The 25217-nt window shown below is 41.4% G+C and overlaps 1 gene segment (V, D, J or C); it reads left to right on the plus strand.

The window, feature by feature from the left end:
- The first annotated feature begins 2427 nt into the window (after nt 1-2427).
- Nucleotides 2428-3325, plus strand: LOC112577814. The segment is given in 2 exon segments: nt 2428-2778; nt 2869-3325. Coding segments are annotated over 2 exon segments (462 nt in total).
- The last annotated feature ends 21892 nt before the right edge of the window (nt 3326-25217 follow it).

Consider the following 25217-nt stretch of genomic DNA (forward strand, 5'->3'; position numbering starts at 1 on the left):
AACTCTTCGCATGAGGTGGCCAAAGTACTGGAGTTTCAGCTTTAGCATCATTCCTTCCAAAGAAATCCCAGGGCTGATCTCCTTCAGAATGGACTGGTTGGATCTCCTTGCAGTCCAAGGGACTCTCAAGAGTCTTCTCCAACACCACAGTTCAAAAGCATCAATTCTTCGGTGCTCAGCTTTCTTCACAGTCCAACTCTCACATTCATACATGACCACAGGGGAACCCTAAACCCAATGTCAGGGAACTGTCTGTTCTCTGTTCTCCTCTCCAAGTCTACTCTCCACCCTACTCTACACCCAGGAGGCTGACTTCAATGCACTTGTCTTTTTTGCTTCTAGTTGGGTTTGGCCCAGTGGGAGCCACTGGCAGGAAACAGTGGTCAGCCTGTTTATATTCTGCTATGTTTTCTTTCATGTGCTGAGATCCACAGGTCCTGTGGGTCCACCTCAGTGACAGGTCTTCCAGGCTGGGATAATTTCTTCCTCCTCTGTCCCTTCAAGCCTAGGAGTGGTGAAGCCTACTTACTGTTGTTGGTCCCAGGGTGCTTTACCTTCTCTTGTAGATTTCCCCTAATCCTGCACATGTATTTAAAAATATTCCTTTCTTTAAGCTTTCCCCAATCATTCCTCTGGAGATGACTGCCAGTGCCTTTAAAGATACAACACTAACACTTAAGCTCTAGACGGAAAGAGAATAAATTTATCTATTTTCCCATTCATCATAAGCCTCTTTGGGACTTGAAGATTATTATTTAAAGATAACTTACATATTTCAAAGAAAGACATTATAATAAGGTCAAGGTTTCAATTAGTTAAGTATGAGATCCTTAGCAAAGCTTTGAGAAATAGCTATGTTTCACACATTTTTTTTTTCTGATTGAAGGCAAAGAGATTTTCTATCCTCTTTCTAAATTGTGTGGTTTCTTTGGATATTACTTAAAGGAAAAATAAGGAAAATCAGAGAAACTACTTCTTTTTACTGATACTTGCTTATTTTCTTTAAGTTCGACTCTATTGAATAATCACTCTGCTGCTACTGTGGCATTTTTTAGTGTAAAACTTTAGCCTGTCTTCCCCTTAAAATGAACTCTTTGTCATCATCATAATACCTTACGCTTAGTTAACCATCAACTTTTAATCCATGTGTATTTCATCCAGTCTGTTTTAAGTAGTCTCTCTATGTGGAAAATATCTTTTTTTTGCAAAACTTCATAGCAGTTTTTTAGCTGTAAAACCTACTATTTAATAGGACACATATTTATAACAAGTTTATAACACCATCCGGAGAAGGCAATAGCACCCCACTCTAGTACTCTTGCCTGGAAACTCCCATGGACAGAGGAGCCTGGTAGGGTGCAGTCCATGGGGTCGCGAGGAGTTGGACACAACTGAGGAACTTCACTTTAACTTTTCACTTTCATGCATTGGAGAAGGAAATGACAACCCACTCCAGTGTTCTTGCCTGGAGAATCCCAGGGACGGGGGAGCCTGGTGAGCTGCCGTCTATGGGGTAGCACAGGGTTGGACACGACTAAAGCGACTTAGCAGCAGCAGCATCATAACGCCATCACTCCTTTTCTCTTTCTAAAAATGTTTAAAGAGAAGGTTCAAGTTCTTCTTGTATGACTATTTAAATATCATAGGGAGGGGTCCCAACATACCTAACCAAGAGGAAAACCCAAGTTATATTGTGGTCAAAGAGGTTTAATTGAATGTCAGCTCTAAATTATTTCTAAAGACACAAATAAGCTCATTCTTACCATTCATCTTCTCTTGCCTTACTCTTTTCCTTTATTTGGTTTTTTCTTGTCTCTCACTTTTCTTTCTCTCTCCATTCAACACTATGGTTTCCCTTCTTTTTTTTTTTCTATTTATTTCCCCATCCTATCAAAATATACTTTTCCCTTCTTTCTGTCCCTGTATTATCTTGAGAGAGCATAAGCCATTTAAAAGTTGTTCCACCCAGGATGAATTTTTTTCCAACTTTGGTTCACACGTCCCTGATTCTTCTCCTTGAACACCGATTGAAAATGTAGACATCCAGAGGACCGGTCCTGTGATAAGACATGGAAGCTCCAGGGGGGTGTGTGAGTGTGTGTGTGTGGGCGCGCTCATTCGTGTCTGACTCTTTGTGACTCCATGGACTGTAACCCGCCAGGCTCCTCTGTCCATGGAATTTTCCAGGCAAAAATACTGGAGTGGGTTGTCATTTCCTCCTCCGGAGGATCTTCCTGACCCAAGATGGAACTGAAGTCTCCTGCATTGCCAGGCGGAATCTTTACTGCTGAGTCACTAGTTAAGCAGCTTAACTGCTGCTGCTGCTGCTAAGTCGCTTTAGTCGTGTCCAACTCTGTGCGACCCCATAGACGGCAGCCCACCAGGCTCCTCCGTCCACGGGATTTTCCAGGCAAGAATACTGGAGTGGTTGCCATTGCCTTCTCCAAGAAGCTCAGCTGCTAGAAAGTCTCTAGAAAGTCTCCTGATTCTAAGTGGGCTCTAGGGGGCGCTGCACTGTGCGGTTTGTCTTGAGTCCAGGAGGTGCTGCAGTCTTGCTTCTCACGGAGGTTTGAGAGAAGAGCTTGCTCTACAGAGAGAAGATACGGGTGCCCGGAAGCACCAGGGGCCATTTGTAAAACGCTGTGCTCGTGGAGAACATAGTCTCTGGGGTGGTGCCATATCTCCAGCAAACGTGAGCTGCAAAGGAGCCCCCATCCAGCCCAGCTTGAGCCATGGCCTCTGCACACATCTGGACACTTGGGATTCTGTTTACACTCAGTGAGTGATGTTCCCTTCCCGTTTTGCACTTGTATTACCCGCTTACGTTCTTTTTCAAGCTTCACTGATGTATTGTGCGTTACTTCACAGGTGGGCTGACAGCTCAGTTGGTGACTCAGCCAGAAGCTGTGATCCCTGTCGCGGAAGGGGATCCAGTGACTGTGAAATGCACCTATTCAGTTTCGGGGAGCCCTTATCTTTTCTGGTATGTCCAGCATCGCAATCAAAGTCTCCAGTTCCTTCTGAAATACATCGGAGGGGACAGCTTGGTTAAAGGCAACTACGGTTTTGAGGCTGAATTTAACAAGAGCCATACCTCTTTCCACCTGAAGAAACCATCTGTTCTAGGGAGTGACTCTGCCTTGTACTTCTGTGCTGTGAGCGACACAGTGGTGGGGGCAGCAGGGAGAGCTGAATACAAACCCCTGAGCACAGAAAACCTCCTGAAACCTTATTATCCCTCCACAAGGCGGCGGTGTGGCTCTGGGATTTGTCCTTCATTATAACTTTTTTTTTTTTTTTTTGGTAAAGCTACAAAATTTGTTCATTTGCAGGTATATATTGAAATAAATCCTTGTGTGCCAGCTACTCTGGTGAGAACTGATCATAAAGAGGTGAAAGAAACCATCCTTGATCTGCAGATGCCAGGTGTGATCCCAGACAATTGTGAACCCCTTTAATTCTCACAACTCTTCTCATGAGCTTCACTTTGCCTATGAAGGCATTCAAGCTCAGAGAATTCATGTATCTTAATGAAGTCACAGAACTGCTCAACAGTAAATTGAAACCCAGGCAGCCTGCCTATCAGGCATGTAGTCTGACCACTCCACTTCTCCTCAGCCTATAGGCTCCTCCAGGCTGAGACAGATTTCAACAGTGGTGTAGCCCTCATTCCCAAAATAGTCCCTGTTAATAAAAAGTGTTGGTTGTAGGAATGAAAAGTAAACTGCTAACTCAAAACAGTTTGGTAAGTGCTCAGACAGAGAAGTGCGTAAAATGCTATGTGACAAAAGGAAGTAGAGGTAATTTGACTCTGAAGGAAGGAGAGAGGAAGCAAGTGAGACATAATGTGAGGAGGATTCAAAACAATGGAGGATTTAAGAACGTCATATAAGCATGTAGGCCAATTACAGCTCCTGTGCTCACATCTTCTTCCCTATACCCTTGTGAAGGACTGGACTCAATGCCTCTCTCTATTTCTCTTTTCAACTTAGAACCTTCCAGGAAGGGCTCTGGTTGACTCAGTGTGAGTCAGATGCTGTTCCCTGGAAGGTGTGGTGGCTACTAGGGTTAGCCCAGCTTTGCCCTACATTTGACCAAGTAATTAGTGATGTCTAGGGAATGATTCTGCAAGAAACTAGCAGCTCCATTTTGAACCATATGATTCAAAGGAGTATATCCCAAAAGAAATTAATTTTTATGTAGAGACTTGCATTTATTTTTTCTAAATGGATCAACATTCATAAGAACACTACTGATCGAAAACGTCACACTTGCTCCAATGAATTGGGATACTGCATTTATAGTATACTAAATTCCTATATATATCCAGATCTATTTTTGGATTCTATTCTTGATGGGGATACCTTAGCCCAACATGATTACAATCCCTGCAAAGTGCCATTCCATGAGTACCCCTTGGGCTTGGGTTGTGTAAACACTGGTGGAATATCTACATCTGGGAAGAAGGTCCTTGCAAGAAGCACATTCCGACCTTAAAAGTGGATCTGGGGAATCCTTGTGTGCAGGGAGTCCTGGGATCTGGGTAACCAGAGCAAGATCTAGAAGAGATATATTCTTAGCTCTGTGGACTTCTCAGAGCAATGATGTGGGAGGATGGCCAAGGAAGAGCGTTTTATAATGAAGGACTAGGGAAGGGACATTGTGTGCTCAGGTCTATATTCCCCACATTTACGGAGGTGGTGGCTGCTGGTGCTGCTGCTAAGTCGCTTCAGGCGTGTCTGACTCTGCGCAACCCCATGGACTGCAGCCTTTCAGGCTCCTCCGTCCGTGGGATTCTCTGGGCAAGAGTACTGGAGTGGGTTGCCATTACCTTTTCTGACTGAGGTGGCTAGGAGGGAGCAAATTAGTTTCATTGGAAGTTCTGTTTTGTCATTTGGTCCTGGTAATTGGCTTGTTTGACCTTGAGGAGGAAACTTAGCTTAATATTCTTTTTTTCTTCACTGGAAAAATGTTCTGGCAAATGTTTCTTATAACCAGGTAATTTAAAGTAAAACCAGACATTCAATGGAGGTTTTATTTATAATATTCATTTTTATCCTCTCTTTTATCTCATTTCAAGGATGCGATGGAAAGAGGACTAAGCATAAATTATATTTTATGATTCTTCTTCTTAGTAAGTATGTCAGAGTGGATCAGCCATTTACAATCTATGTGCCTAATCTCCTAAATCATAAAATTGAGATAATTGGAAAGACTGTTGTGAGGATTGTTGTACATATGTGTTGGACCCTGAGTAGAAGTGGGTTTTGAGGGAGGCATAACAACAGAAACTTAGTCACTGTTATGGACTGAAGATGATGCTGTGGAGTGCTGCACTCAACATGCCAGCAAACTTGGAAAACTCAGCAGTGGACACAGGGCTAGAAAAGGTCAGTATTCATTTCCATCCCAAAGAAAGGTAATGCCAAAGAATGCTCAAACTACCGCACAATTGCACTCATCTCACACGCTAGTTAAGTAATGCTCAAAATTCTCCAAGCCAGGCTTCAGAAATAAATGACCCTAAACTTCCAGATGTTCAAGCTGGTTTTAGAAAAGGCAGAGGAACCAGATCAAATTGCCAACATCCGCTGAATCATGGAAAAAGCTAGAGAGTTCCAGAAAAACATCTATTTCTGCTTTAATGACTATGCCAAAGCCTTTGAGTATGTGGATCACAATGACTGTGTAAAAATTCTGAAAGAGATGGGAATGCCAGACCACCTGACCTGCCTCTTGAGAAACCTATATGCAGGTCAGGAAGCAACAGTTAGAACTGAACATGGAACAACAGACTGGTTCCAAATAGGAAAAGGAGTATGTCAAGGCTGTATATTGTCACCCTGCTTATTTAACTTATATGCAGAGTACATCATGAGAAAAATGTTGGGCTGGAAGAAGCACAAGCTGGGATCAAGATTGCCGGAAGAAATATAAATAACCTTCGGTATGCAGATGACACCACCCTTGTGGCAGAAAGTGAAGAACTAAAGAGCCTCTTGATGAAATTGAAAGAGGAGAGTGAAAAAGTTGGCCTAAGCTCAACATTCAGAAAACTAAGATCATGGCATCTGGTCCCATCACTTCATGGGAAATAGATGGGGAAACAGTGACAGACTTTATATTTAGGGGCTCCAAAATCACTGCAGATGGTGACTGCAGCCATGAAATTAAAAGACACTTACTACTTGGAAGTAAAGTTGTGGCCAACCTAGACAGCATATTAAAAAGCAGAGACATTACTTTGGGTCCAAAGTTTATCTAGTCAAGGCTATGGTTTTTCCAGTAGTCATGTATGGATGTGAGAGTTGGACTATACAGAAAGCTGAATGCTGAAGAATTGATGCTTTTGAACTGTGGTGTTGTAGAAGACTCTTGAGAGTCCCTTGGACTTTCAGGACATCCAACCAGTCCATCCTAAAGGAGGTCAGTCCTGGGTGTTATTTGGAAGGACTGGTATTGAAGCTGAAACTCCAATATTTTGGCCACCTGGTGCAAGGAGTTGACTCATTTGAAAAGACCCTGATGCTGGGAAAGATTGAGGGCAGGAGGAGAAGGGGGTGATAAAGGATGAGATGGTTGGATGGCATCACCGACTCAATGGACATGAGTTTGGGTAAACTTGGGGAGTTGGTGATGAACAGGGAGGCCTGGCATGCTGTTGTTCACGGGGTTGCCGAGAGTCGGACACTGAACTGAACTGATGGATTGAACGTTCGTGTCCTGCCAAAATCTGTATGTTGAAACCTGATCATCAGAGTGATGGTATTAGGACATAGGTCCTTTGGGAAATTCTTAGGTTGCAAGGGTGAAGGTCTTTTGAATGGAATTCATTTTCTTATAAATAAAAGGCACCCCAGAGATCTCCTTTGCCTGTCCTCCATATGACAGAACAGCAGGAAGATGGTGGTCTATGAATCAGGAAGTGGGTCCTCACCAGATACCCAATCCACTGGCACCTTGATCCTGGACTTCCTAACCTTCAGAATTGTTAGAAATACATGTTTATTGCTTATACCTCTAGTCTGTGGTATTTTTGTTATAGCAACCGAATGGACGAAGACCATCACCAAAGCTATGGATCTCCTACATTGCCCCTGAATTGCTTATATTTGGACTGTAACCTGAGAAGGAAATACAGTCTGTCTTGTTTTTAAGTTACTTTACTTTGGCCTTTGTCACATATCTTGAGCCTGTATACCATCTTTTATCCTGAAAACCTGTTTTTAGGAAATAGCTGGTATCATCCTATTTAATTACATTGTGGTTAAAGTGCATCAAGCAAGATTTTATTCTATTTTAAGCAACATTGCATATTTTATTTATTTATTTTTTATGTTTTGGCTATACTGGGTCTTTGATAAAATGTGGGAACTTCTCTTGTTCTGGAGCATGGGCTCAGTTGCTCTGCAGTATGTGGGTCTTAGTTCCCCAATCAGGGATCGAAACCACATACCCTACATTGGAAAGTAGATTCTTACCCACTGGAACACCAGGGAAGTACCAACATTTTTTTTAAGTTACTTGTGGAATCGCAGTTTTCATTTCTGAAATATAATGTTAAGTATTTTAGAGAAGGTAGGAGTAGAGAAGCATTTTGGGGGCTTATTATCCTGGTTTTTCTGAGAGCTATATTTTGCTGCATCCATGTGAGAACTCACCCTTGCCTGAAGGCTAGGGAGACATCTCTCTGTCTAAGAGGAACCACCTTCCATGAAGCCACTTTTTGTTCCATTCAGTCTTCCCTCCTCTGACCTTTTTCTAATTGTATAATAAGTTTCACTGTGTTCTGTGCAAGAATCCAGAAATACTTAAAATTAATGGGAGGAGCTACCCCTTCCCCCCACTCCCGAGGCCAAGGGCGGCGGCTGGGAGGAACAACCCCACGCCCGAGGCCAGGGGCGGTGGCCGGGAGGGCCAACCCCACGTCCAAGGAGCCGTGGCTGTGCGGGCGCAGGAGGGCCTAGAGGAGCTATCCCACATTGAAGGTCAGGAAGGGCGGCAGTGAGGAGATACCCCTCGTCCAAGGCAAGGAGCAATGGCTGCGCTTTGCTGGAGCAGCCGTGAAGAGATACCCCAATCCCAAGGTAAGAGAAACCCAAGTAAGATGGTAGGTGTTGCAAGAGGGCATCAGAGGGCAGACACACTGAAACCATACTCACAGGAAACTAGTCAATCTAATCACACTAGGACCACAGCCTTGTCTAACTCAATGAAAGTAAGCCATGCCCGTGGGGCAACCCAAGAAGGCGGGTCATGGTGGAGAGATCTGACAGAATGTAGTCCACTGGAGAAGGGAATGGCAAACCACTTCAGTATTCTTGCCTTGAGAACCCCGTGAACAGTATGAAAAGGCAAAATGATAGGATACTGAAAGAGAAACTCCCCAGGTCAATAGGTGCCCAATATGCTACTGGAGATCAGTGGAGAAATAACTCCAGAAAGAATGAAGGGATGGATCCAAAGCAAAAAGAATACCCAGCTGTGGATGTGACTGGTGATAGAAGCAAGGTTCGATGCTGTAAAGAGCAATATTGCACAGGAACCTGGAATGTCAGATCCATAAATCAAGGCAAATTGGAAGTGGTCAAACAAGTGATGGCAAAAATGAATGTCGACATTCTAGGAATCAGCAAACTGAAATGGACTGGAATGGGTGAATTTAACTCAGATGACCATTATATCTACTACTGCGGGCAGGAATCCCTCAGAAGAAATGGAGCAGCCATCATGGTCAACAAAAGAGTCCGAAATGCAGTACTTGGATGCAATCTCAAAAATGACAGAATAATCTCTGTTCGTTTCCAAGGCAAACCATTCAATATCACGGTAATCCAAGTCTATGCCCCAACCAGTAATGCTGAAGAAGCTGAAGTTGAACGGTTCTATGAAGACCTACAAGACCTTTTAGAACTAACACCCAAAAAAGATGTCCTTTTCATTATAGGGGACTGGAATGCAAAAGTAGGAAGTCAAGAAACACCTGGAGTAACAGGCAAATTTCGCCTTGGAATACGAAATGAAGCAGGGCAAAGACTAATAGAGTTTTGCCAAGAAAATGCACTGGTCATAACAAACACCCTCTTCCAACAACACAAGAGAGGACTCTATACATGGACATCACCAGATAGTCAACACCAAAATCAGATTGATTATATTCTTTGCAGCCAAAGATGGAGAAGTTCTATATAGTCAGCAAAAACAAGACCAGGAGCTGACTGTGGCTCAGACCATGAACTCCTTATTGCCAAATTCAGACTTAAATTGAAGAAAGTAGGGAAAACCACTAGACCATTCAGGTATGACCTAAATCAAATCCTTATGATTATACAGTGGAAGTGAGAAATAGATTTAAGGGCCTAGATCTGATAGATAGAGTGCCTGATGAACTATGGAATGAGGTTTGTGACATTGTACCTGAGACAGGGATCAAGACCATCCCCATGGAAAAGAAATGCAAAAAAGCAAATGGCTGTCTGGGGAGGCCTTACAAATAGCTGTGAAAAGAAGAGAAGCAAAAAGCAAAGGAGAAAAGGAAAGATATAAACATCTGAATGCAGAGTTCCGAAGAATAGCAAGGAGAGATAAGAAAGCCTTCTTCAGTGATCAATGCAAAGAAATAGAGGAAAACAACAGAATGGGAAAGACTAGGGATCTCTTCAAGAAAATCGGAGATACCAAAGGATCGTTTCATGCAAAGATGGGCTTGATAAAGGACAGAAATGGTATGGACCTAACAAGCAGAAGATATTAAGAAGAGATGGCAAGAATACACAGAAGAACTGTACAAAAAAGATCTTCAAGACCCAGATAATCATGATGGTGTGATCACTGACCTAGAGCCAGACATCCTGGAATGTGAAGCCAAGTGGGCCTTAGAAAGCATCACTACAAACAAAGCTAGTGGAGGTGATGGAATTCCAGTTGAGCTATTCCAAATCCTGAAAGATGATGCTGTGAAAGTGCTGCACTCAATATGACAGCAAATTTGAAAACTCAGCAGTGGCCACAGGACTGGAAAAGGTCAGTTTTCATTCCAATCCCAAAGAAAGGCAATGTCAAAGAATGCTCAAACTTCTGCACAATTGCACTCATCTCACACGCTAGTAAAGTAATGCTCAAAATTCTCCAAGCCAGGCTTCAGCAATATGTGAACCGTGAACTTCTTGATGTTCAAGCTGGTTTTAGAACAGGCAGAGGAACCAGAGATCAAATTGCCAACATCTGCTGGATCATGGAAAAAGCAAGAGAGTTCCAGAAAAACATCTATTTCTGCCTTATTGACTATGCCAAAGCCTTTGACTGTGTGGATCACAATAAACTGTGGAAAATTCTGAAAGAGATGGGAATACCAGACCACCTGATCTGCCTCTTGAGAAATTTGTATGCAGGTCAGGAAGCAACAGTTAGAACTGGACATGGAACAACAGACTGGTTCCAAATAGGAAAAGGAGTTCGTCAAGGCTGTATATTATCACCCTGTTTATTTAACTTATATTCTGAGTACATCATGAGAAACGCTGGACTGGAAGAAACACAAGCTGGAATCAAGATTGCCGGGAGAAATATCAATAACCTCAGATATGCAGATGACACCACCCTTATGCCAGAAAGTGAAGAGGAACTAAAAAGCCTCTTGATGAAGGTAAAAGTGGAGAGTGAAAAAGTGGGCTTAAAGCTCAACATTCAGAAAACGAAGATCATGGCATCTGGTCCCATCACTTCATGGGAAATAGATGGGGAAACAGTGTCGGACTTTATTTTTTTGGGCTCCAAAATCACTGCGGATGGTGACTGCAGCCATGCAATTAAAAGATGCTTACTCCTTGGAAGGAGAGTTGTGACCAACCTGGATAGCATGTTCAAAAGCAGAGACGTTACTTTGCCAACAAAGGTCCATCTAGTCAAGGCTTTGGTTTTTCCTGTGGTCATGTATGGATGTGAGAGTTGGATGGTGAAGAAGGCTGAGCGCCGAAGACTTGATGCTTTTGAACTGTGGTGTTGGAGAAGACTCTTGAGAGTCCCTTGGACTGCAAGGAGATCCAACCAGTCCATTCTGAAGGAGATCAGCCCTGGGATTTCTTTGGAAGGAATGATGCTAAAGCTGAAACTCCAGTACTTTGGCCACCTCATGCGAAGAGTTGACTCATTGGAAAAGACTCTGATGCTGGGAGGGATTGGGGGCAGGAGGAGAAGGGGACAACAGAGGATGAGATGGCTGGATGGCCTCACTGACTCGATGGACGTGAGTCTCAGTGAACCCCAGGAGTTGGTGATGGACAGGGAGGCCTGGTGTGCTGCGATTCATGGGGTCACGAGGAGTCGGACACGACTGAGCGACTCATCTGATCTCTGAAGGGTTAGTTTAGCTTTTCATCTTCTTCCCTTCCCCAAACAAAAGAAACAATTAAGACAAACTCACTGTTTTTTTTGTTTCTATATCAAACAGTGGAACTACCATCTACCCAAGTGCTCTCCACTTGTGCGTCCACAGGTGCTTCCAGGTCTGTCCCGATGCTGTTTCTTTGACCTCTTCCTACTTGACCCAGTCTTTATCAGGTTCATTCATATTCCCTTACGTTTTAGTTCAGGTGTCACTCCAGCTGGGACGTGTTCCTGGAACCCCACAACCAAAGTAGTCTTAATACCTGTGTGTTTCCATAATACTGTATTTTCCCTATCACAGCAGTTATCCTGAAGACTATCACTGCTTTAAGCATTTTGTTCCTTTTGACAATACCATTTTCATAGGGGGATGTTGTGTCTAGCTCAGTGCCTGACCCAAGTAGGGACTCTGCAAATGTTTCATTGAGTAAATTAATATTTACCAAGAGTCTTAAAATATTCTCACTGTTTAACCCAGGGAATCCCCTTTGTAGAAGCTAGTCTAAAGAAATAACTGTAATTTTATGTTATTTTATAAGTGGTCATGTAAAAAATGAAGATGGAAGAACCCTTAAGAAAGAAATAGCTGGAAGTTTAGACAGACTTATGTATCAGTTCAGTTCAGTTCAGTCACTCAGTCGTGTCCGTCTCTTTGCAATCCCAGGAATTGCAGGATGACAGGCCTCCCTGTCCATCACCAGCTCCCAGAGTTCACTCAAACTCACGTCCATCAAGTCGATGATGCCATCCAGCCATCTCATCCTCTGTCATCCCCTTCTCCTCCTGCCCTAATCCCTCTCAGCATCAGTGTCTTTTCCAATGAGTCAATTCTTTGCATGACGTGGCCAAAGTAGTGGAGTTTCAGCTTTAACATCATTCCTTCCAAAGAACACCCAGGACTGATCTCCTTTAGAATGGACTGGTTGGATCTCCTTGCAGTCCAAGGGACTCTCAAGAGTCTTCTCCAACACCACAGTTCAAAAGCATCAAGTCTTTGGTGCTCAGCCTTCTTCACCGTCCAACTCTCACATCCATACATGACCACTGGAAAAACCAAAGCCTTTACTAGACGGACCTTTGTTGGCAAAGTAATGTCTCTGCTTTTCAATATGCTATCTAGGTTGTTCATAACTTTCCTTCCAAGGAGAAAATGTCTTTTAATTTCAAGGCTGCAGTCACCATCTGCTGTGATTTTGGAGCCCAAGAGCAGTATGAAAAGGCAAATTGATAGGATACTGAAAGAGGAACTCCTCAGGTCAGCAGGTGCCCAATATGCTACTGGAAACCAGTGGAGAAATAACTCCAGAAAGAATGAAGGGATGGAACTAATGCAAAAACAATACCCAGTTGTGGATATGACTCGTGATAGAAGCAAGGTCCAATGCTGTAAAGAGCAATATTGCATAGGAACCTGGAATGTTAGGTCCATGAATCAAGGCAAATTGGAAGTGGTCAAACAGGAGATGGCAAGAGTGAACGTTGACATTCTAGGAATCAGCGAACTGAAATGGACTGGAATGGGTGAATTTAACTCAGATGACCATTATATCTACTACTGTGGGCAGGAATTCCTTAGACGAAATGGAGCAGCCATCATGGTCAACAAAAGAGTCTGAAATGCAGTACTTTGATGCAATCTCAAAAACGACAGAATGATCTCTGTTCGTTTCCAAGGCAAACCATTCAATGTCACAGTAATCCAAGTCTATGCCCCAACCAGTAATGCTGAAGAAGCTGAAGTTGAACGGTTCTATGAAGACCTACAAGACCTTTTAGAACTAACACCCAAAAAAGATGTCCTTTTCATTATAGGGGAGTGGAATGCAAAAGTAGGAAGTCAGGAAACACCTGGAGTAATAGGTAAATTTGGCCTTTGAGTACAGAATGAAGCAGGACAAAGGCTAATAGAGTTTTGCCAAGAGAACGCACTGGTCATAGCAAACACTGTCTTCCAACAACACAAGAGAAGACTCTACACATGGACATCACCAGGTGGTCAACACCGAAATCAGATTGATTATATTCTTTGCATCCAAAAATGGAGAAGCTCTATACAGTCAGCCAAAACAAGACTGGGAGATGACTGTGGCTCAGATCATGACCTTCTTACTGCCAAATTCTGACTCAAATTGAAGAAAGTAGGGAAAACCACTAGACCTTTCAGGTATGACCTAAATCAAATCCCTTATGATTATACAGTGGAAGCGAGAAATAGATTTGAGGGTCTAGATCTGATAGATAGAGTGTCTGATGACCTATTGACGGTTGTTCATGACATTGTACAGGAGACAGGGATCAAGACCATCCCCATGGAAAAGAAATGCAAAAAAGCAAAATGGCTGTCTGAGGAGGCCTTACAAATAGCTGTGAAAAGATTTATATATAAAGGTGTTTATGAAGTATTCTTCCTGAAATCTAAATATTTAATCCTAGGAAAACTGGTACACAAATTATAGTGCATCTCTATCATAGAATATTTTGAGGAATGTTTTCAACTAGAATCCAAATTCTATGTATACTTATTAATAGGCAAAAATATTTCAGAAATAATGTTAAAAAATCCAAGGTACCCAAATATGTATGTATGTATTCATGTGTTTGTGCATATAAGCACATGCAGTCCAATTTTGTTAAAAATATTTATGCATAGACAAAGGAAAAAAGATATATACCCAAATATTATCAATAATATTTCTGGGATATGGCATTCACATGATTTTTATACTTTTCCATATTTTCCACATTATGTATTTAGAATTCATTATTTTAAGAACCAGAGGAAAACTCACCTTTTAAAAATTTAAAATGTATCTCCAATCAACACACAGAAATCCCTTGCATTCCTATACTCTAATAATGATAAAATAGAAAGAGAAATTAAGGAAACAATTCCACTCACCATTGTAACAAAAAGAATAAAATACCTAGGAATATATCTACCTAAAGAAACAAAAGACTGATATATAGAAAAGTATAAAACACTGGTGAAAGAAATCAGAGGATACAAATAGATGGAGAAATATCCCGTGTTCATGGATCAGAAGAATCAATATAGTGAAAATGAGTATACTATCCAAAGCAATCTATAGATTCAATGCAATCCCTATCAAACTACCAACGATATTTTTCACAGAGCTAGAACAAATTTGTATGGAAATACAAAAAAACCTCAAATAGCCAAAGCAATCTTGAGAAAGAAGAATGGAACTGGAGAAACCAGCCTGCCTGAATTTAGGATCTAATACAAAGCCACAGTCATCAAGACAGTATGGTACTGGCACAAAGACAGAAAATTAGATCAATGGAACAAAATAGAAAGCCCAGACTTAAATCCATGCACCTATGGACACCTTATCTTTGACAAAGGAGGCAAGAATATACAATGGAGAAAAGACAATCTCTTTAACAAGTGGTGCTGGGAAAACTGGTCTACCACTTGTAAAACAATGAAACTAGAACACTTTCTAACACCATACACAAAAATAAACTCAAAATAGATTAAAGATCTAAACGTAAGACCAGAAACTATAAAACTTATAGAGGAGAACATAGACAAAACACTCTCCGACATAAATCACAGTAGGATCCTCTGTGACCCACCTCCCAGAATATTGGAAATTAAAAGCAAAAATAAACAAACAGGACCTAATTAAAATTAAAAGCTTTGCACAACAAAGGAAACTATAAGCAAGGTGAAAAGACAGCCTTCAGAATGGGCGAAAATAACAGCAAATGAAGCAATGGACAAAGAACTAATCTCCAAAATATACAAGCAACTCCTACAGCTCAATTCCAGAAAAATAAATGACCCAATCAAAAAAATGGGCCAAAGAACTAAACAGACATTTCTCTAAAGAAGACATACTAATAAACACATGAAAAGGCTAACAAACACATGAAAAGATGCTCAACGTCACTCATTATCAGAGAAATGCAAATCAAAACCACAATAAGGTACGATTTCATGCCAGTCAGAATGGCTGTGATCCAAAAGTCTACAAGCAATAAATGCTGGAGAGGGTGTGGAGAAAAGGGAACCCTCTTACACTGTTGGTGGGAATGCAAACTAGTACAGCCACTATGGAGAACAGTGTGGAGATCCCTTAGAAAACTGGAAATAGAACTACCTTATGACCCAGCAACCCCACTGCTGGGCATACACACCGAGGAAACCAGAATTTAAAGAGACACGTGTGCCCCAATGTTCATCGCAGCACTGTTTATAATAGCCAGGACATGGAAGCAACCTAGATGTCCATCAGCAGATGAATGGATAAGAAAGCAGTGGTACATATACACAATGGAGTATTACTCAGCCATTAAAAAGAATACATTTGAGTCAGTTCTAATGAGGTGGATGAAACTGGAGCCTATTATACAGAGTGAATTAAGCCAAAAAGAAAAACAGCAATACAGTATACTAACGTGTATATATGGAATTTAGAAAGATGGTAACAATAACCCTGTATACGAGACAGCAATGTACATACGAGACACTGATGTATAGAACAGTCTTTTGGACTCTGTGGGAGAGGGCGAGGGTGGGATAATTTGGGAGAATGGCATTGAAACATGTATGTTATCATATGTGAAATGAATCGCCAGTCCAGGTTTGATGCATGATACAGGATGCTCGGGACTGGTGCACTGGGATGACCCAGAGGGATGGTATGGGGAGGGAGGTGGGAGCGGGGTTCAGGATGGGGAACACGTGTACACCTGTGGTGGATTCATGTTAATGTATGGCAAAACCAATACAATATTGTAAAGTAATTAGCCTCCAATTAAAATAAATAAATTTAAATTAAAAAATAAAAACAAACAAAAAAATATACGTCTCCAGTTGGTGACTCTTGCTATAGGGGCACAGTTTTCTTTCTTAGTCACAAGAACCTTCTAAAATTTGCTTTAACAGGGCTTTGAGTTTTTTTTTTTTTAATTACAATATATAACAAATAACATTAATGCATGTATATACTCCTGTGTTGACCCAGATCTCTTGAACCCAAAAAAGGTTTTTCAAAGGAGAATATATGTTCTATAACATAATTATTAGTACCATATATTTGTTTTCCAAGGCCACTGTGACAAAATGGGTGCCTTCAACAACAGAAATTTGTTGTCTTGAAGTAGAGAATCAAAGTCCATGATTAAGGTGTCAGCAAGTCTGGTTCCTTCCAAGGGCTGTGAGAGAAGGATGTGTTTCAGGACCCTCTCCTTGGCTTGTAGATGGACAGCTTTTCTCTGTGTCTCTTCACGTTGTTTTCCCTTTATTAGTCTCATCTCTGTGTCCCAATTTCCCTTTTTTATAAGGACACCAGTCATACTGGATTAGAGTCCACCCACATCTTATTTTAACTTGATTATTTTTCTAAAGAGCACTCTCTAAATAAAGTCACATTCTGAGGTACTAGGGATTAGGTCTCCAACATATATTTTGAGTGGGTGGGGGAGGTGGGAAGAGACAAAATTCAGCCCATCACAACACAATCATTAATGATTACTTTCATTCCCAAGGCTGCAGCATAGAAAAGCCTCTAATGTTTCCTCCTTTTGTTGTTTGATACATTAATAATCTCTAAGTCAGTTAATAGATCACAACACAGAAAAATCAAGTTCTATTTGCTGTTTTGAAAAAGTAGGATTATTGTTTTGGTCATGTTATATTTCCTATGTAAAACAATAGTATTTATATAGAAATATGTAATTTAGAAAGAACTTTATTATGGAAGTTCTTTATTAAGTAAAATTAATTAACCTCCACAATTGATTAGTCTACATAATCTCTTATAGAAGTGAAGAAACTGCTTTTTAGGCAATAAATGATTTGCATAAAATTGCACAAATATCACGTCCAGAAAATTGCTGGCAACTGGTTTGTCTGGATCCTCATTCAGAATGTTTCCCATTGCCTCAGATAGACCCATGGTCCACGTGATCAAGCCAAACTATTGGCTTCTACCTTTAACAAAGAAATATGATGGGCGGTCCATAAATTGCATGGATCTGAGACCTACAGACTCCTGTGAAACATTTCTTCTGTCCAAGTATATTTACTACATGGGGTTGCTGTTGCAACGAGCTGGTTCTAAAATGTGACCCTTTTAGGTTACTTCTGTACAAGGTGTTCTAGCATATTTAACTCCCTCATAAATCCTTCTTTCTTCTCCACCTGGTACTGAAGGGAAGCTGGTGATTCCATACTTGGTATTTCATATATACTGTGTCAAAATGGTACTAGAAGTCATCAGCACTCATTGATCTTTTCCATGGGAAAACGAAAAAGTTGCTTACTTAGAATACTTTCAACAATTTTAGACCTGGAATAAGTGCTCCCCAAATAATTTTTAGTGATTTTCCTTTCCCATATTATATGAGCAAAGGACTCAACATACCACTACTTTTTCCACATTAATGTGAGTATGTAACATGTTTAGATTATTGCAATAGGCTGATTCAACTAACATTAAGATATCTTTTGGAGTTAGCTCTTTTTCAGAGTTAAAAAAGTTCTTTTTGTTACGGTTACTGAGTTTATATTGGGTATTTTTTTTTTTTTTTTGGCTGTGGGATCTTAGTTCCCCACCCATACACCCTGTAGTGGAAACTTGGAGTCCTAACCGCTGGACTCCCAGGGGATTCTCTTCTGGTGTTACTTGAAGGAAGAGTGAATGATCTATATATACATTAAAAATAGTCACATATACTATAATTCCTACACAAGTGCTTTCTACTGGTCAGGGTCTTTACATGCGGTTTAGAAAAGAAGGAAAGGAATGGGAAGCAATTACAGTTTACTGCTGACTGTTTACAACAGGCTGACTCTGAAGTAGGTGTTACTGTCCCAGTTTTAGAGATGAAGAAACTGAGGCTCCAAGGAGAGAGTTGCCCTGGGTCACAAGGTGGAAGAGCTGGCATTTGGATTTAGGTCTGTCTTGACTCTGAACTTGTGCCTTTTCTTCCTCTTCTCCACTTCCTGTTTTGGTGACTGATTCCACATCAAATGTCTTTTCCTAGCTAGTCGGTCGGAGAAGGCAATGACAACCCACCCCAGTACTCTTGCCTGGAAAATCCCATGGACGGAGGAGCCTTGTAGGCTGCAGTCCATGAGGTCACTAGGAGTTGGACATGACTGAGCGACTTCACTTTCACTTTTCACCTTCATGCATTGGAGAAGGAAATGGCAACTCACTCCAGTATTCTTGCCTGGAGAATCCCAGGGATAGCAGAGCCTGGTGAGCTGCTGTCTATGGGGTCGCATAGAGTCAGACACGACTGAAGCGACTTAGCAGCAGCAGGAGCTAGTCAGTAGGGACTAGTGAGGGGTCCGCTTCTCTGTTTAATATCTGTTAAGTGAGTTTGATTAGCAGATGTAAGGTGTGGACTTAGTGTGACACCAGGGTGTCAGGAGATGAAAGGTCCATTTCAGATGGCCTCATTTGCTCTTTTGTGGAATAAGATTAAGGTTTCATTTCATCTTACATTGGAAACATGGAGGATTTCTGGGCATGAATGACCATCTCAGATGGATTATTCTCAGAGCTCCATGAATACGAGACTGACTACAGTGGATGAGCACCTTCTGGAACTGTGGAAAATCGATGAGGAATAAGGAGCCCAGTGGAATCTATCCTTTGAAATATTTGTTTCATTCAGACCAAACCTTTAGATGGTTCAGTACAGTTCAGTTCAGTCGCTCAGTCATGTCCAACACTTTGCGACCCCATGAATCGCAGCACGCCAGGCATCCCTGTCCATCACCAACTCCCGTAGTTCACTCAAACTCATGTCCATTGAGTTATAGATGCCATCCAGCCATCTCATCCTCTATCGTCCCCTTCTCCTCCTGCCCCCAACCACTCCCAGCATCAGGGTCTTTTCCAATTTGAGTCAACTCTTCCCATGAGGTGGCCAAAGTATTGGAGTTTCAGCTCAGCATCAGTCCTTCCAATGAACACCCAGGACTGGTCTCCTTTAGGATGGGCTGGTTGTATCTCCTTGCAGTCCAAGGGACTTGCAAGAGTCTTCTCCAACTCTTTCACAATTTTCCACAGTTTATTGTGATCCACACAGTCAAAGGCTTTGGCATAGTCAATAAAGCAGAAATAGATGTTTTCCTGGAACTCTCTTCCTTTTTCCATGATCCAGCAGATGTTGGCAATTTGATCTCTGGTTCCTCTGCCTGTTCTAAAACCAGCTTGAGCATCAGGAAGTTCATGGTTCATATATTGCTGAAGCCTGGCTTGGAGAATTTGGAGCATTACTTTACTAGCGTGTGAGATGAGTGCAATTGTGTGGTATTTGAGTATTCTTTGGCATTGCCTTTCTTTGGCACTGGAATGAAAACTGACCTTTTCCAGTCCTGTGGCCACTGCTGAGTTTTCCAAATTTGCTGGCATGTTGACTGCAGCACTTTCACAGAATCATCTTTCAGGATTTTGAAGAGCTCAACAGGAATGCCATCACGTCCACTAGGTTTGTTCATAGTGATGCTTTCTAAGGCGCACTTGACTTCACATTCCAGGATGTCTGCTTCTAGGTGAGTGATCACACCATTGTGATTATCTGGGTCGTGAAACTCTATTTGTACAGGTCTGTGTATTCTTGAGACCTCTTCTTAATATCTTCTGCTTCTGTTAGGTCCGTACCATTTCTGTCCTTTATCCAGCCCATCTTTGCATGAAATGTTCCCTTGGTATCTCTACTTTTCGTGAAGAGATCTCTAGTCTTTCTCATTCTGTTATTTCCCTCTATTTCTTTGTCGTGATCACTGAGGAAGGTTTTCTTATCTCTCCTTGCTATTCGTTGGAACTCTGCCTTCAGATGCTTATATCTTTCCTTTTCTCCTTTGCTTTTCACTTCTCTTCTTTTCACAGCTATTTGTAAGCCCTCCTCAGACAGCCATTTTACTTTTTTGCATTCTTCTCCATCGAGATGGTCTTGATCCCTGTCTCCTGTACAATGTCACGAACCTCCGTCCATAGCTCATCAGGCACTCTATTTATCAGATCTAGTCCCTTAAATCTATTTCTCACTTCCACTCTATAATCATAAGGGATTTAATTTAGGTTATACCTCTTCTTTTAATATCTCTTAATTTTTTCTGCATAAACTAGTCAGATTAGATTTTATTGAATTGCATCTGAAAATCTCACTGATTAAAGGGAGGTCTTCATAAAGCATATTGCTTTATAACGCTAATAAAAGAGTATGGTAATATTAGTGTTATATAAACAACTGGATCAATGATATAAAATATAAATCTAAAGAACATAGCAAATTCATTGCTAACATTATATGTAACAAACATAGTAAAACATACCTGTGGGAGAAAGGTGGGTTATTTTGTAGATAGTGTTGGGAAAAATGTCCTGCTCTATGGAGAAAAATAAAGCTGCATTTCTCTTACTATATATATATATATATATATATATATATATATACACACACATATACATACACGCACACATAAGGGGATGATGGAGGATGAGATGGTTGGATTGCATCACTGCCTCAATGGACATGAGTTTGAGTGAGCTCTGGGAGATGGTGAATGACAGGGAAGCCTAGCATGCTGCAGTCCATGGGGTTGCAAAGAGTTGGACACGACTGAGTGACTGAACAACAGCATCTTTGATTGATACATATCCCAAAGAAGTTCTTGCATAGTTAAGGGGAAATACAGAAACATTTATTACTGTGTTGATGAAAGTTAGAGGCAACCATGGAGTGCATCACTTGGGGATTGGATAGGTAATGTAGCCCATGGTAAAACATTTTGCAGTAGTTAGAAGCTGTGAACCAGAAGTACATATCCAGTAATCGGAAAAGAGTTTTAAGTTATCTATAGCTGTAGACCACTTGGCTTCAAAGAAGAAGCTGCTTGAACCCGTAATCAGTATAATTGCATTTTCTTTGTGTTACCTTTTATGTTCCAGTTCTCAGAAATTTCAGAGCTCTAATCATAATAGCTATATTAGTTTTTCGAATAAATGAATCTGTGTCCACTTGTCTTTGATTCCTCTATTTTAATTTTACAGCCATACTGAAATTCTGTAATTTATTTGGAAGCTTTTTGTGGTAATTTCAGTGTTTGTCACTCAATCATGTGTGACTCTTTGCAATCCTATGGATCATAGCTTGCCAGTCTCCTCTGTCCATGGGATTCTTCAGGCAAGAATCCTGGAGTGGGTTGCCATGCCCTCCTCCAGGAGATCTTCCCAACTCAGGGACTGAACCCATCTCTTATGATTCCTGCATTGACAGGTGGGTTCTTTACCACTAGCACCACTTGGGAATATCTATATATCAATAAGAACTCCTAAATGATAATCTTATCATTATTAAAGATATCCAAGTAAAAAAAGAAAAAAATATTGGGGACGAAACTAATTTTTCCTGACCTCAGTTCAGTTCAGTCCCTCAGTCCTGTCCGACTCTTTGCGACCCCATGAATTGCAGCATGCCAGGCATCCCTGTCCATCACTAACTCCTGGAGTCTACCCAAACCCATGTCCACTTAGTCGGTGATGCATCCAGCCATCTCATCCTCTGTCGTCTCCTTCTCCTCCTGCCCCAATCACTCCCAGCAGTAGGGTCTTTTCCAATGAGTCAACTCTTCCCATCAGGTGGCCAAAATATTGGAGTTTCAGCTTCAACATCAGTCCCTCCAATGAGCACCCAGAACTGATCTCCTTTAAGATAGACTGGTTGGATCTTCTTGCAGTCCAAGGGACTCTCAAGAGTCTTCTCCAACACCACAGTTCAAAAGCATCAATTCTTTGGCGCTCAGCTTCCTTCAGGATCCAACTCTCACATCCATACATGACTACTGGAAAAATCATAGCTTTGACTTGCTTTGTTGGCAAAGAAATGTCTCTGCTTTTAAATATGCTATCTAGGTTGGTCATAACGTTCCTTCCAGGGAGTAAGCGTCTTTTAATTTCATGGCTACAATCACCATCTTCACAGATTCTGGAGCTCAAAAAAATAAAGTCTGACACTGTTTCCACTGTTTTTCTATCCATTTCCCATGAAGTGATGGGACCAGATGCCATGATTTTAGTTTTCTGAATGTTGAGCTTTAGGCCAACTTTTTCACTCTCCTCTTTCACTTTCATCAAGAGTCTTTTTAGTTCCTCTTCACTTTCTGCCATAAGGGTGGTGTTGTCTGCACATCTCTGGTTATTGATATTCCTCCCGGCAATCTTGATTCCAGCTTGTGCTTCTTCCAGCCCAGCGTTTCTCATGATGTACTCTGCATAGAAGTTAAATAAGCAGGGTGACAATACATAGCCTTGACGTATTCCTTTTCCTGTTTGGAACCAGTCAATTGCTCCATGTCCAGTTCTAACTGTTGCTTCCTAACTGCATACAGATTCCTCAATAGACGGCCTCAAGAGGCTGCTTTGCTGGAACAGCCTTGAAGAGATACCCCACATCCAAGGTAAGAGAAACCCAAGTAAGATGGTAGGTGTTGCAGGAGGGCATCAGAGGGCAGACACACTGAAACCATAATCACAGAAAACTAGCCAATCTGATCACATGGACCACAGCCTTGTCTAACTCAATGAAACTAAGCCATGCCATGTGGGGCCACCCGAGATGGAGGGGTCATGGTGGAGAGGCCTGACAGAATGTGGTCCACTGGAGAAGGGAATGGCAAACCTCTTTAGCATTCTTGCTTTGAGACCCCATGAACAGTATGAAAAGGCAAAGATATAGGACACTGAAAGATAAACTCTCCGGGTTGGTAGGTGTCCAATATGCTACTGGAGACCAGTGGAGAAATAACTCCAGAAAGAATGAAGGGATGGAACCAAAGCAAGAAAAATACCCAGCTGTGAATGTTACTGATGATGGAAGCAAGGTTCGATGCTGTAAAGAGCAATATTGCATAGGAACCTGGAATGTTAGGTCCATGAATCAAGGCAAATTGGAAGTGGTCAAACGGGAGATGGCAAGCATGAACGTCAACGTTCTAGGACTCATCAAGCTAAGATGGACTGATATGGGTTAATTTAACTCAGATGTTATATAACTCATTATATCTACTAGTACATTATATCTACTACTACTAAGGAATCCCTTAGAAGAAATGGAGTAGCCATTAGGTCAACAAAAGTGTCCGAAATGCAGTACTTGGATGCAATCTCAAAAATGACAGAATGATCTCTGTTCATTTTCAAGGCAAACCATTCAATATCACGGTAATTCAAGCCTATGCCCCGACCAGTAACGCTGAAGATCTGAAGTTGAACAGTTTTATGAAGACTTTCAAGACCTTTTAGAACTAACACCCAAAAAAGTTGTTCTTTTCATTATAGGGGTTGGAATGCAAAAGTAGGAAGTCAGGAAACACCTGGAGTAATAGGTAAATTTGGCCTTTGAGTACAGAATGAAGCATGACAAAGGCTAATAGAGTTTTGCTAAGAGAACGCACTGGTCATAGCAAACACCCTCTTCCAACAACACAAGAGAAGACTCTACACATGACATCACCAGATGGTCAACACCGAAATCAGATTGATTATATTCTTTGCAGCCAAAGATGGAGAAGCTCTATACAGTCAGCCAAAACAAGACTGGGAGCTGATGTGGCTCAGATCATGAACTCCTTACTGCCAAATTCAGACTTAAATTGAAGAAAGTAGGGAAAACCACTAGACCATTCAGGTATGACCTAAATCAAATCCCTTATGATTATACAGTGGAAGTGAGAAATAGATTTAAGGGACTAGATCTGATAGATAGAGTGCCTGATGAGCTATGGAATGAGGTTCGGGACATTGAACAGGAGACAGGAATCAAGACCATCCCCATGGAAAAGAAATGCAAAAAGCAAAATGGCTGTCTGAGGAGGCCTTGCAAATAGCTGTGAAAAGAAGAGAAGTGAAAAGCAAAGGAGAAAAGGAAAGATATAAGCATCTGAATGCAGAGTTCCAAAGAATAGCAAGGAGAGATAAGAAAGCCTTCCACAGCGATCAAGACAAAGAAATAGAGGAAAACAACAGAATGGGAAAGACTAGAGATCTCTTCAAGAAAATTAGAGATACCAAGGGAACATTTCATGCAAAGATGGGCTTAATAAAGGACAGGAATTGTATGGACCTAACAGAAGCAGAAGATATTAAGAAGAGGTCTCAAGAATACACAGATCTGTACAAATAGAGCTTCACGACCCAGATAATCACGATGGTGTGATCACTCACCTAGAAGCAGACATCCTGGAATGTGAAGTCAAGTGCGCCTTAGAAAGCATCACTATGAACAAACCTAGTGGACGCGATGGCATTCCAGTTGAGCTCTTCAAAATCCTGAAAGATGATTCTGTGAAAGTGCTGCAGTCAACATGCCAGCAAATTTGGAAAACTCAGCAGTGGCCACAGGACTGGAAAAGGTCAGTTTTCATTCCCATGCCAAAGATAGGCAATGCCAAAGAATACTCAAATACCACACAATTGCACTCATCTCACACGCTAGTGAGGTAATGCTCCAAATTCTCCAAGCCAGGCTTCAGCAATATATGAACTGTGAACTTCCAGATGTTCAAGCTGGTTTTAGAAAAGGCAGAGGAACCAGAGATCAAATTGCCAACATCTGCTGGATCATGGAAAAAGGAAGAGATTTCCAGAAAAACATCTATTTCTGCCTTATTGACTATGCCAAAGCCTTTGACTGTGTGGATCACAATAAACTGTGGAAATTCTTTCCTGACCTGGGAGACTATTAAAAAAAGATAGAAAAGGAAATGAATAAAACAACCATTTTAGGATGAGGAAAGGAAACATTCCACTCTATGTAAGTGTATTTTAAATAACCACTCTTCTGAA

The sequence above is a fragment of the Bubalus bubalis genome, chromosome 11, assembly GCF_019923935.1.
Source record: "Bubalus bubalis isolate 160015118507 breed Murrah chromosome 11, NDDB_SH_1, whole genome shotgun sequence".
In the NCBI taxonomy this organism is placed as follows: Eukaryota; Metazoa; Chordata; class Mammalia; order Artiodactyla; family Bovidae; genus Bubalus; species Bubalus bubalis.